Genomic DNA, 14,067 nt, shown 5'->3' on the forward strand with positions numbered 1-14,067 from the left:
AATGATTGAATGGAACATGCTAACATGCTACAAACTAGGAGATTTTGGTATCGTAAGGTACCTTTGAACTTTGAAAACTTTGAAATTTTGATTCTTTTCATAATAGTGACTCTAGAAAATGGTGTTTTTTTACTGTACTGACAGTCTGTGTATCTGTTGAGCTGCACAAAATTAATTGACATGAATTATTTTCCTACCTATCAGCATTTCAGAGGCAGTACAATACAATAATATCGGGAAGCACCATGTGTGTTTCATATTCATTTTTATCACCATCTGACTGGGAGGTGGTGAGGGACCAAATCTTCACTTAAGCAAGAGAAAATGTGTGAAATTGTAAACACAGTGAGATTTCAGTCTAGAGTCAGCTTTCTTGGGTGACAGCAAGAGAGCAAAAGATACAGCCCAACTTGTTTATCTGGGATACACAGCCAATTCAAAGTTGAAGATATTAAGAAAGTACATAGCAAAGCAACCTATAAGGTTGTCAAACTCCTTATGTAATTACAAAAATACTATATTAATACACTGATCAAGAAAATTTGTAGCAGCAGGAATAAAAAGTGAGATACTGTGAGCAGGACTTTTTGTATAGAGTAACTCTTGTGTAAGTCACAGAAACTCTTGTTTTAATTTGTTTATTTCAACTAATGAAAGCCAATATTTCAGTTTCTATGCACATACAAACGTGCGGATGGTTTTGTTAGAAACTTACATGAACTAACCCACAGGTACGTGAGACTTGGTAAAGTGTTGTATTTTCTTCTTTATTAAGGATGACTCCACTTAACTGACTATGCATAACCTGCTTGCTAAAACATTGCTTTAAGCTAGCTGGAGGTCCCATTATTGTAAGGTGAAAGTGTAGTGCCTATTGCACCCGTCACGTTTCTTCCCCCAAATCAGATATGAGTGTACAGGCTATTGCCAAATGTGCTGACCTGGGAGAGATCTGTCTGGTCTGTTCATTTAGATGATGAGGTAACCGTGGGGAAGTTCTATGCCACCTTCCTGATACAGGACTACTTTAGGAAATTCAAGAAACGCAAAGAACAAGGACTGGTGGGGAAATATCCTGCGAAGAATACCACGATTGCTCTGCAGGTGATTTTGTTTTTACATTTTAACTAACCATTTTGTGCGCTTGACATACCAGGTAGATGAATGTTGATGGTTGTGCAGTGCTGCAAGGATTTTGTTTAGCTGGGACTCTTTGTTCATCAGAAAAGTAAAACATAATCCTGCTTTTCTGTCTGTAACAAGGTAAGTGCAGTACATTATTCTCTGTGGATTACTCAAATGGTAGCAACAGTTATAAGATTCCTCAACCAATAGAGTTGATGTAAAATCAGATAAATGAAGTTCTAAGCTACCATTTCCATTATTTGTTTTACTTCTCTTTTATTGCTTGCGTTCTGCCACATTTTAAGCCAGTTCTCAGAAAACATCCTGACAGGTGTTTTAGTAAAGAAATTTTTATATGATGTTGTTTTGCTTCCTAATTCTCATTGTTCTTTTATTTTTATTTTTTTCCCACTATGATTACTGGTGAAATTACTTCCTATCAGCAGTTTCACTATTTGGAACTTAACTTTCTATAGAATGAATATCAGCATACTTTATTAATGCCATGTACTTCTGCCTGTCTCTTAAAACAAGCTATCAGATGGAAACCAGGACTATAGACAGTGCTCTGTGACCTTCTCTCTCAGGAAGCCTGCAGCAAGCTGTCCATTGAGTATAAGTGATCTGGAGGTTATAATTTGAAAGATTCTATCTGGGTATACCCTTTGTGTTATAAACTTTGAAACAGAAAAATGGGAGGCTGTCCTCGAATAATTCTGGATATCATACACTGCATTATTTTTATTGGATTAGGACTTTATTTCTGTTACTGGGCCTTACGAAGAGAAGAAAAGCAACTAGTTTTGAAATGATGAGCAGTAATTCCTGTTAGCTGTCTACTAACATTTTTGTTGCATTAAGTACACTCCTAGGGTATGAGTCACAAAATTCCTTAGGGTTGGATTGCTCACAGTGCCTTTCTTGTCCTGTTGACTGATATTTATGCATTAAGAAGGAATATAACTTTGCTCTGGTTTTTCTTCTGTGGCAGTTGTTAAAGAGACGGCTTTCTGGTGGTGATGGAAATGTGTATCGAGCCAAACAGTAGTCATGTTGCCAGTAAAGATAAATGCTCAGTGAAGCATGAACAGGTTTAATTACGCTCATCTACTGTGCAGAGCAAATGATGAATTAATTTTAGCCTAATCTATGTAATATTTTCCTCTAAATTTTACATTTATTTACACATAACTCTCTTTGTTAGCAGGTACAAATAAAAGTTTCTCTTCGTATCACAAATAAACAAAACACTGATCAATTGAGCAGAACTTGATTTGGGGAATATACTTCAGGTTATCTAATTACACTTTTTCTCACGATTATTTTTTTTAAACTAATATCAACAATTAGCTTGGGAGAAAAAAAGCCCTCTAGTAAGCCTCAGCTGAGGGGTTAACGAGTTTTGCTCAAGTTCAATTTAATTGTCTGCTGCGTTGATGTTGCATTCACAGCAGGGCTTAGCTAGAAGGGAGTCTGGGTTCGAGCAAAAGCCCAGAGCCTTTGTGTGGTTGTAGAGCAGAGCTCAGCCTCAGCACTGGAGGATGGACTCGATGGAGATGAGTAACACTGGGAAATCAAGACTGGGCTACTATGTCTCCTATGTTCACTGCTATAGCGTAGGTCTATTCAGCTGTTCTGCATGCTCTCTTTCTTACTCTAGGAGTTCTGGATTTTTATTCTGTTCATATTAGTTTCAGCTTATTTTTATGTTGTATCAGTGCAGCTGTGGTGTTGGGGTTTTTTGTTTGTTGTTTTCTTCACTGTAAAAGAAGCAGGTAGTAAAAAACATGTTCGTTTTCTGAAAGTAAAATGGTTTTATGAAGAGTTTCATAGTCATATGCTTTCAGCACTGTGAAATTCTTAAGACATAAGAATTAAGAATTCATGTTTGTGCTTTATTTCAGATCCAGTGAGTTTATATAGCAATATATGTAACTATCCATCATTTTTCTATAATCTATGAAGCAGAGCTTATAAGTGTCACTTCCATTTCCTGATATCACTGTAAAATACCTCAACTATGGAGCACTGTTTATTTTATGACAAGAAATTTTGTGGTGATAGTGATTCTTATTCAAACTGTTGCATTTACTCATCTTAATGTAAGCTTAAACTTCTTTATGTGTAGGCTGCTTCGTACATCAAGACAGATTTGCACTTGGTTCACTTATAGGGAAAATCCTTTTTTGGTTGTTCCAATGTTTATGAACATTGACATGCTTTTCTGAAGGTTCTGACTTTGGACTCTTTCATCATATAAAATCTTCTTACTGTAAAAGGAAGATCTAAAATTATGTGATTGTTCTATGAATGATATAGATGTATAAAATTGATCTTAAAACTATTTGCTAGTAGTTAAAAATAATCGTTTTGAAATATTTAACTTTTTTATGTTTCCATGTTTGACTTGTCTTTTAAACATTTTTGTGTTTCGTTGCATGGTGCTTTTCAGGTATTTTTGAAGTGCTCTCCCTCTGAATGACTAATTCATAGGTATGGTTATCAGTCATAGGACATTTTTTCCCACTGAGAGACTCCTACAGTTCTGTTACTTCAGCATTTAAAAGCACACATGTCATCTCAGCGCTGTGCCACAGACAGAGGCATCATTAATCGTCTCATGAGATGTGGTCTAGCACACAGTGTATTAGTGCTGAGTGCTTTGTGCTTCGTGACATCTTGAAAGAATTGCAGGTGTTATTGTGCCTCATAAAGCACAGCTGCACAGAATTGTTGTGGTAATTTCAAGGCATCTAGTATATTTAGGAGAAAGTCTATTTGAAGCCACGCTTGGCTTTATTATGTAATTACGTTGCTCAAAGCACTGTGTGTCACTAGTTTGCTAATTGGCATACTAGAATTATTCTTAAGAAGAATATTTTTTGTTGGACTGATGCTTCTCATCTTACCCACACAATAAATTAGACAACAAAGGCATTAGAAATTAAATTTGGCAGAGAAAATGTCTGAATAAGAAAAACACTTTTGCAAATGTCTCGTGAAGTCTTTAAATAGAATTAGATGCAGTCAAACACAGTAGCATGCATCTCTTCTCTTCCTCCACTTCAAAGAAACATCAACAAACCTGAGTAGAAACAACAGCTGCTTTCTTGCAGAGCAGCATGAATAATTTAGTGTGCAGTTTTGATTGTTATCCCTTTACAACTACTGGCTGAACATCACTTGCATGTGTTTCATCTTCTCTGTTATAGATCTTTCCATCTTCAAATGTCTTTGAAAACAAAGTTTGCTGAAAGCTACAGGGTAAATGTACATAAATATTGACTTCTATATGCAAAAATAAATAAATAAATAAATAAATGTATCCACTAAAAACATACTTGTAGGTAAAAAGAAAATGTTTTATCACTGCATACTTCCCTTGTGGTCTTTGCAGAAGACTTTTGAAGTGGTTTAGAGGAGCAATATTCCTAATGCCAGATAAGTATTTCTGCATCAGTCCAACTTCAGCAGTAGCTGGTTCATGTCTCAAAGTATGGTCATCTTATCAGCAAGAGTGCAGCATGGGAATTTGTCTTATGATGCAGAACTCTCCTGGCAGAAAAATTGTTCTTAGATTGCTTGGAATACTTTACTGTACTCTGCTTAAAATAGGGCAGTACATGGGAGTGGTCATTTTAATGACGGATTTGGCAAAATTGTAGATGAATCTGTTAGTGCAAATAAGCTGAGGAATGTTTTAATTCTGCAAACAATTATTGCTTGCAGAATCTATGGCTTTGGTACTGAATGTCGGAGAATAAAGCTGATTGTTTTAGCTTAACCAGCAGATACATGTTTATGTACAGTGATCCAGGTTTTACTCTTTTGCAAATGGTTGTGTCATTGCAAAAGATCTGTCATAGGCAAATTAATGATGCTGAAGAGAAATGAGATGATAAAAGCTGCCTGCTTTTATTTAGCCTTCTTTAAAAGGGAGTAATTCTCCAAGAAATAAACCAGAAGGAAGTGGGACGTGTAATTGAAATTACGTGACTACTGAATATGTTGCTGACAAACATATGCCTTTTCTCAGCATTCAGGCATACATTTATGGGAAGTTGTCACTGTTTGTCAGACAGGAATATAAGCTGGTAGTTTTTGCCAGAGTTAAAATTTATAATGCTGCTATCTTAGAGTATTGTGTTCACAGAGAGGCACAGCTAGAAGGGAGACTGGGTTTGAGTGAAAGCCTGGAGTTTTTGTGCAGCTGTAGAGCAGAGCTCAGCCTCAGTGTGAGAGGATGGGCTCAGTGGAGATTTGTAATGCTGGGGAACCAAGACTGGGCTACTGTGTCCCTTATGTTCACTGTTGTAGCGTAGGTCTATTCACCTATTCTTCTGCATGCTTGTTTTCTTACTTTAGGATTTCTGAGATTGTATTCTGTTTATTCTACAGTTTATTTTAAAATGTCAATGATTTGGAAATGCAAGTGATGATTGTTACTAATGACTGAGTAACCAAACTAGTTAAGCCTTTGGTCTGCCTTGAAATCCGTACCTGGGAATGTTAATGTTACTTCCCTTTAGTACCTTACACAATTAACACAATTATGACACTAGCAAACTTGCTAAGCTTGGCTGTGCAGTTAGCATAAGAAGTAGGAGAATGTATTCATGAAAAGTACTTTGTATAATAACTTTCCAGTAAGTGATTTTCAGTTTAGTTCAATTATAGCTTATCTCTCAAAGTTCACCCTTGAGAAACAGAACATAATTGCCCAATTCAGGTAGGTAATGTGAGCACCTATTTTAGGAAGTGAAATACTAAAGCGAGAACTGAAGAAGAGTGTGTGGTAAAGTCAGATATGAAGCTTTTTGCTTGATCCCTTTCCAGGTTCTGATTGCCCACACTGCCCAAACACCATTTTGCTCCCCAGCCAGCAAGCTCTTTCCATTCGGAGCTGAAGCCTGGCTGCAGCGTGCTGCCGGGGTCGCGTGAGTGGGACCGAGCCACGCGTGGTGTCCTCCACGGTCCTTCAGTTCTGTCCGCAGCAATGAAGCATGCAAAACTCCCCATGCATTTTCATGCCATGTTATTCCTCTTGGGAATAATGCACATCTTCATGCCCATTCCCCATGCAAATAACATGTGTTTGATACGTATCTGTATCAAAAATACACAGCTAAATGATGAAATAGGCTATTACATAGTGGGCAACAATTGTGCCAAGTGTAGGTCTCTCATTGGCAGTCCCAGCAGAGACCGACCTCCTGTCAAGTCGCTAGTGATAGCAGACTGGAGAAGGAATTTGAATGACTACGTGCTGAGCTCCCAGCTGCTGGAGCTAGGTGGCTTTCTGTCTTAAACCAAAGCTTTAAAACAGATTTCTGTGTATCACAGTGCGGTGCAGATGGGCTGCAGTTATTTCACTGCTTTCTTTACCATTTGAGCTCTGCTAAAACTACTGCTGCTATAGCTAAGATCTCCTCATGTTTCCTGTGTGAACACAGGCTGCAAACATGTTTTGGACATTAAACATACATCCCATTGAAATACGCTCTTATAGTTCTTGTCAATTGCTTATTGCTTTATTATAAGATGACGTAGGGTTCCATAAACATCAGTGGTCTTTTAGTCAGCACCTACTCTGATAATAAGGACGTGATCACCTCAACAGGATTGGATTGTAGTTGACTACAGGCCTTTTATTTATAATAGTACAGAGGCATATAGCGGGATGCATCTTCTACAACTACCAGGATACAACAACTTGATGACTGTTTTTAAAAGTAACTAAAGAATTTGCATTCCTAATATATTATGATATTGTCCTTAATTTAGGCAGGACTAAGGACACTTCATGATATCGGCCCTGAAATACGCCGAGCTATATCCTGTGACTTGCAAGATGATGAACCAGAGGAAAACAATCCAGACGAGGAAGAAGAAGTTTATAAAGTAATGTCAGAACACAGCTATGTGATTTTTTTGTTATGTAATATGAGTTTTATAGAATGAGCTTATCCCTGAATGTGGAAGAATAATAAAAACCTCAAGTCAGCAAAACATAAATATTTAATGAACATCAGTATGTTTCATTTATATCTGGAAAAGAGGTATTACCAGGACATCTGCATCTCGTCATAATCTTAAGAAGCAGTTCCTGTTGGGTGATTCTCCCACTCCTAATTCCTTCCTATTAATTCTTACTTATTCTTAAGCAGATTCTAAGAAAGATATGAGCTTCGCACAGTGCCTGCAAAACCAAATTGTGATAGTGTTAAGGAAACTGGACATACCCTAATTTCTGCTTTGGTGGAAGAGATGAAATTCTAGGCAGCCAAGCCTCAACAGATGTAAAGGTGCATGTATAAAAAAAACTTGATTTACACTGTAGTCAGCTAAGCATAAAGGCCAGTCCAGTTTCCTGTGAGGGATATCAACAAAAATCAATCTGGGAAAAAGATTAGTTTCAGGAGCTATCTGCACACCATTGTTAGCCAGCAAGAAAGCTTAATTAAGAAGTAGATATAAAGGCGATCTTCTGCAGAAATTGTCATAAACCCCATAGCTTGCTTTTGCCCTTCACCAAAGAGGAGGATGTGGCATTGGGGACAGTGCTACAGTGACCAGCAGTGGATGCGTTTCTCTGCCAATCATCATAACGTCCTGTCTTCTCTAGATTGAGCTTCAAGACAGACTGCTGTCATCCAGGACCCACAACTGGCTAGACAGGGAGGCTACATAATCTGGGTTAGATGTAAAAGAGAGTTGCATGACATAGTCATAATTTTTCACTTCATTCTCTTTCTCACCATCCATTACACTCTCAGGGCTGATAAAGAGTTATTGCTCTTTCTTGTACCTCTGCAAGAAGGAAGAACGGAACCACTGAAGCTTAATGCTGTCTACTTGAGATATGCTTGCAAGCTGTTGCATGGCACTCCATCCTGTCTGAGTGACGCCTGCTGCAAACCAGTGCTCCATGAGAATAGGAGAATTCCACCAAAACTTTTTTGAGAATTACACAGACATGTCCTTTTCTGAGGAATTTTGTGCATGTTCTTCGTGTATGGAAATCTGGGTTTCTCCTGTATAATGGAACATGGAGAAAGCTAGAAGTCACAGGTGTATGGAAAAAGAATAACGTTCACTGCATAATGTTGATTTGAATTTGAAATCCAAATATTGTCATTGTCACAATCACGTCTGTCACTTCAAGAGATGCCATCTGAGGCATCATGAAGTTAGAAAGAAAATTCACAATGTATTTGAATTGTTACTCTGTACACATGTAGGAGAAAAGTAAATAATCATCAGTCAAAAATATGTTCTACTAAGGTATCTGATTTTCTTTTTCTTTCTCTTCCCCTAAAACAGAGGAATGGTGCCCTCTTTGGCAACCATATAAACCATATTAGCAGTGACAGACGAGATTCATTTCAGCAGATCAACACCACGCACCGTCCCTTACATGTGCAGCGGCCTTCAATTCCATCTGCAAGCGATCCTGAGAAAAATGTATATCCTCAGACAGGAAATTCTGTGTACCACAATCATCATAACCACAACTCAGTAGGAAAACAAGTTCCAAACTCAACAAATGCCAATCTCAATAATGCCAATGTATCCAAAGTTGTTCATGGGAAACACGCTAATTTTGGAAGTCACGAGCATAGATCTGAAAATGGTTACCATTCATACTCTAGAGCTGACCATGAGAAGCGTAGAAGACCAAGCAGTAGGAGGTAAATGTACACATGTATTTGCTTTTCAAGGAATTTTGAATGTTCTGTAAGAAAACTTGTGCTATGTGAAACTAATTTGTTATATTTAGCTTAATTTCAGTTCCTTATTGATCTATGAACTTAAAGTATAACTGTAATATATGGGAAAAGTTTATAATTTTAATAAGGTTTGAAAATAGTCGTTCTCTTAAAATAGAAGTTACTTTACAGGCATTGTAATCACCAGTAAATTTCTCAAAACTATGTGATTATAAAATATCTTTCTCCATAATTTCATGTCTTACCTGGATAGAACCCGCTACTACGAAACATATATTAGGTGAGTTAACTTTTTTATGTTTACAAATTAGTTCCCAGTTTTAAAAATTAACCATCTCAGGATGCATATGCTGGGGGAAAAAAAAAAAAGGAAGTACTTCTAAGACACATTTTCCACTGCCAATTTTGAGAGTAATCTTCTGATTAAAAATGTCCAGGCAGGTTCGTGCTGTTTTCAGCAGGCAAAGATCACACTTGATGGTAACCCTGGTTTAAAACTGAATTGCATAGGCTGGAAAGATAATGATGATAGCTTATGTGAATATTGTTGTTTGAGATTGCATCTGAAGGGGCACAACACCTCTCCTGGTCTTACGTCTGAATATTTCCAAAGGCAAGATTTAAAAATTGGATATGGTGTTACATGAAATTCATTGCTAAATTACACTCTGCCGTAGCTTGTAGTGTCGTTGTAGTGTGTAGATGTACACACCCAGTTTCAGTTTTTTCTGGATGACATCAATGAGTTCTCTTTAATTTTTTAGCTATTTCATAAATTTGAGACATTTGAGAGAGGTTTATTCTACCAAATATCCTGAATTTAGATTTTGTAAAAATGTCTTTGTCAAATGTATTTGGCTTTGCAGAGCATCCCCACGTTTTCATATTTGTATCCCAAATATGCATTCCCCAATCTTTTCATATTTGTATCAGATCAACTACTTCTGGCCTGTACTTCCTCAGAACATACTGTAAAGTCACACTCTGCCCACAAGAGTTGTCAGTGCTTGTATTTTTTTCTTGAAAGCACCATAATCAGTCCCAAGTTTGCTTGCTGCTTCCAGGTCTGACTCTGGTGATGGCCGTCGACCAACAATTTGCCGTGAAGAACGTGACATTCGAGACTATTGCAATGATGATCATTATTTGGGAGAGCAGGATTATTATAGTGGAGAAGAATACTATGAGGAAGACAGCATGTTGTCAGGAAGCAGGTGAGTGTGTTTTAACTGAGGAAGGGACTTCAGTAATTGATATACTACTAATCCACGTAGGCTTCACCGAGTGCACTTGCACTGAAAATCCTCTAATAAAGTTAATACTTCACAACCACTGTTTAATGAAGTGAAGGACAAGAAGAGTTGGTGTACCAAGGATCTTTGTGTTTGTATCAAACGCTGAATCCAGCAGAAGTTCTTTACCAAATTTAAAGCAAAGCAGAAAGTTCATTTGACCTGAGTATAAAGTAGTGCTGGTATTAGCTCAACTAATATAGAATTGGGTATCTTTCTTTTGAAAATTCTCATTGTATTACTTCATTAATCATCCTCATCTTGGCACCATTTTCTGTCTTGTTAAAACACACACTTAATACTCTCATGGTTGTCCTGGCCTTTATGTGCTGGGAACAGATGGTTTTTATGGTTTTTTCATACTCTTTATGGAAACATCGTAGATGGCATTTCAGTCAGCACGTTGGCATTTCTTCACGTTTATATTACTGAACAATATGGAAACTTGTATTCATCTGAGGCTCTGTGGTGTAACTGCAGGGTTCTAGCTTTATAACCCAATTCTTCTCAATTTTCTGATTCAATTATGTTTTTTCTGGCCCAAACCCAGAGAGGTAGTTTAGTTAATTGTAGCATTTCTGTCAAGTAGAATTTCATTGTTCTTGTTTTCAACTTGGCATTCAAATCTTAATTTTAAACTTAAGCAAGTAAAGCCTTGATTTTCTTTTGATAATTTTAACTTCTTTGCTGCAACTTTCTTTCACTCGACTTCTTCAGGAATGGACTATAGTAGGTTTTTCTAACTTTAGAACTGTACTTCCCAAGATAGTTTGGCTTGACAAACACCACTGTGACATTGCTTCAGCAACATCAGATCCAAACCTCACATTTGGTCTTAAAAAATCTTGAGTAGCTTGTTGTCTGGTTATCTTCCTTAAAACAGCTTCTCTTCTGCTGAATTTGCTTCAACAAATTCTCAGCAATATTCTCCACTTCTATTAATATATATTTTTTTAATGTTGAAAGACAGCCCAAAAATAGAGGAATTTATTTCCATAAACCAACATGCACTAGCACCACACATGCTTTATTCTCCTCATATGCTATCTTTATTTGCCATACGAATTTTAACAAGATTGGCACCCTAATCTGCATTGTGTTGGATTGCGTCAAAGCTAAGATTTGCATAAAAGCTGAGTTTCACAGAATTTTCAGGACACTCATTTTTTGTATGATAATTACAGCCAAATAATAACCTTGTGATATTTGATTTTTGACTTCAGAAGTTTCAGGAGTGTGAAAGGCTGAATTCTGTTTTCTGAATTTCTGTACTCCAACACCTGGGTTCAAAAAAAAGAATGACAGGAGAAGAACAGATTTTTGGTTTTAGAGTTGTTTTTTAAGCAACATTCAGTTTAGCCTGTACTGGTAGGAATAACTTCATTGCTGATATACTTCGATAAACATTTCATATGACAACATGTTACGTAATTATACTAGTTGAAAAATGTATGCTACCTCCAAATCTGTTTGTACACACAGCATAGATTTTAAAACTAAGTCATGTAGTTATATAATGTAATTATACCTGGTTTTGTTTGGGTATCTTCTAGAAATCTAAACAGCTCAACATACAGAAACTCTGAAATAATCTTTTCTTTACTGTACTTGAATTCAGGCATGTGTATGATTACCACTGTAGACATCACTGCCATGACTCAGATTTTGAAAGACCAAAAGGTTACCATCACCCACATGGGTTTTTTGAGGAAGATGATTCACAGACCTGCTATGATACAAAAAGATCTCCTAGGAGACGGCTGCTACCTCCAACACCAGCATGTACGTACATTAAGAACAATGTGTTTGCAAACCCAGGATGATTTAAATTCATAAAAATATTTTCCAGTTTAAAAAGCTTATTTGTAACTTGGATTTCAAACGTGACATTTCATGATGAATATTGCCAGCAGATTTCTGAGAGATGCTCAAAATCTACAGATCCTAACATAGAAATCAGTCAAATACCCTTTGCCTCACTGAGGCAGTAGTATGAAACCAATTATTGTAATTGCTGATTTACTTGAACTGGTAAATGAAGGTAGAATGCAGCTTTAGTTTTCTTTGAAACATTTATCAGAGGGTTGCAGTCTGAGCCTTCCTTATTCACACCCACAGATGTGCAGCATTGCTGTTGTCTCATCTGCTGGCACCTCCCCTCCCCTTAACAGCCACGCTTCTTAATGACACTGAGATTACTTCCCAATAACTCCTACTGTTTTAGTAAACACTAGAGACTGAAATTCAGTGATTTGCAGGAAAAACAGAACCAAGAGCAAACTTAATGGTGTGGGGTTGAGGGTTTTTTATTTATAAACTAGGGATTTGGTATTTCCTTTGGAAGTCTGACTCATTAGAATGAAGAATTTGGAAGTATGGAGAAGAAAGAATAAACTCTTATTTTTTGTTATTCACAGCATCGTACAGCGAAACTCTGAAGTATAGAAACCAATCTGCAGAACTGGAAAACGCTTCTTTCATAAACATGCTGCTTCACATTCTGCTGCTCATATTTCTGCCTAGGACTGTATTTGCTCATGTGATTAATCTATTTATTATAAACAACTGCTTTCTTCTGTTAGCAAACTCTTTTTCTTATCAGTAGGATATTTTTTTATGTGATAGTTGTTGCACAGTGGAATTCTGGAAACAACAGATTTTGAGGAAAACTGTTTCATTTTCCTAATCAGTTATGCTTTCTCCATAGCAAATAGACGATCTTCCTTTAATTTTGAATGCCTCCGCCGACAGAGTAGTCAAGATGATATACCACTCTCTCCAAATTTCCACCATCGCACTGCTTTACCACTTCACTTAATGCAACAGCAGGTAAATCCAGGACTTTATTTAACTAATAATGAATTACATCTTTTTATCTTCTATATCGTACCTTAGACTTTCATTTTTGCTTGAAACGGTACTAGAGGATTTTGCACGGATTAAGTAGTAGGTGGTCTTTCCTAGTGCATGAGGATGCTACTGAATAATTCAGATCTTTTAATAAGCATAGGTAGTATATGGTGAATATAAATAAATCCATATTCTTTGTCCTGTAGCTGAATTTAATTTTTCTGAATCAGGTTACTGTTTCCTGTTTACACTCTATATATGTCTACTTAGTTGATCTAAACTAGGACTTGTGTCATGTGGTCTTGTTAATTGTTTTTTAATGTTTGTAATTACTTCATATTGAGTGGAATAGTTTAGTTTCATATGACCAAACAAAGTCTTTCTGTGGCACAAGTCTCCTATCCCCTGCTGCAGCCCCAGCCAGAGATTTTTAAACAATTCTGAATGATAAATAGGGCCCTCTTCCTCAGAGGCTAAAGAAAGCAAGGTACATAAACTAGCTATAATAAAAAAAATACAATTTTATGCTATTTACTAATCTCAGTTCTGTTCCTCTTTTACTTGACTCTAAACAGCAGAAAATATTAACTTTGCATAGAATCTGCCAAAAGAGTTGGTTGGAGCTAAGTGCTGAAATCAGAATTGAGTATGACTCAGAGAGTCTGAAATCACTAACTTTAAAAATTCTCCCCCATTCCAGGTCATGGCTGTTGCGGGTCTGGATTCCAGTAAAGCTCATAAACATTCACCAAGTCGTTCCACGCGTTCATGGGCTACCCCACCTGCAACCCCTCCCAACAGGGACCGTACCCCATATTACACACCTCTAATCCAAGTTGACAGGGCTGAATCTACAGAACATATGAATGGTAGCCTGCCTTCCTTGCACAGGAGCTCTTGGTACACAGACGACCCCGATATCTCCTACCGAACATTTACACCAGCCAATTTAACAGTACCTAATGACTTTAGGCATAAACACAGTGACAAACAGAGGAGTGCGGACAGTTTGGTAGAAGCGGTAAGTATTACAGAAACTTCTGAAGTCATCAAGAGTGTCTGCTTAGCAT

General features: G+C 37.1%; 1 protein-coding gene across 3 annotated transcripts in view; it reads left to right on the top strand.

Moving 5' to 3' along the window:
• CACNA1D (calcium voltage-gated channel subunit alpha1 D) overlaps positions 1 to 14,067 on the top strand; it is a 170,238-nt gene that overhangs the window by 153,372 nt on the left and 2,799 nt on the right. For all 3 annotated transcript variants that reach the window (XM_031555547.1, XM_031555545.1, XM_031555546.1), the window contains 8 exons: positions 974 to 1,104; positions 6,910 to 7,026; positions 8,449 to 8,816; positions 9,109 to 9,135; positions 9,920 to 10,069; positions 11,766 to 11,929; positions 12,855 to 12,976; positions 13,698 to 14,018. In XM_031555547.1, the coding sequence (XP_031411407.1) occupies positions 974 to 1,104; positions 6,910 to 7,026; positions 8,449 to 8,816; positions 9,109 to 9,135; positions 9,920 to 10,069; positions 11,766 to 11,929; positions 12,855 to 12,976; positions 13,698 to 14,018 (1,400 nt within the window). The remainder of the gene's footprint in view (positions 1 to 973; positions 1,105 to 6,909; positions 7,027 to 8,448; positions 8,817 to 9,108; positions 9,136 to 9,919; positions 10,070 to 11,765; positions 11,930 to 12,854; positions 12,977 to 13,697; positions 14,019 to 14,067) is intronic.

This window comes from Meleagris gallopavo, chromosome 14 (genome assembly GCF_000146605.3).
Source record: "Meleagris gallopavo isolate NT-WF06-2002-E0010 breed Aviagen turkey brand Nicholas breeding stock chromosome 14, Turkey_5.1, whole genome shotgun sequence".
NCBI classification, from domain to species: domain Eukaryota; kingdom Metazoa; phylum Chordata; class Aves; order Galliformes; family Phasianidae; genus Meleagris; species Meleagris gallopavo.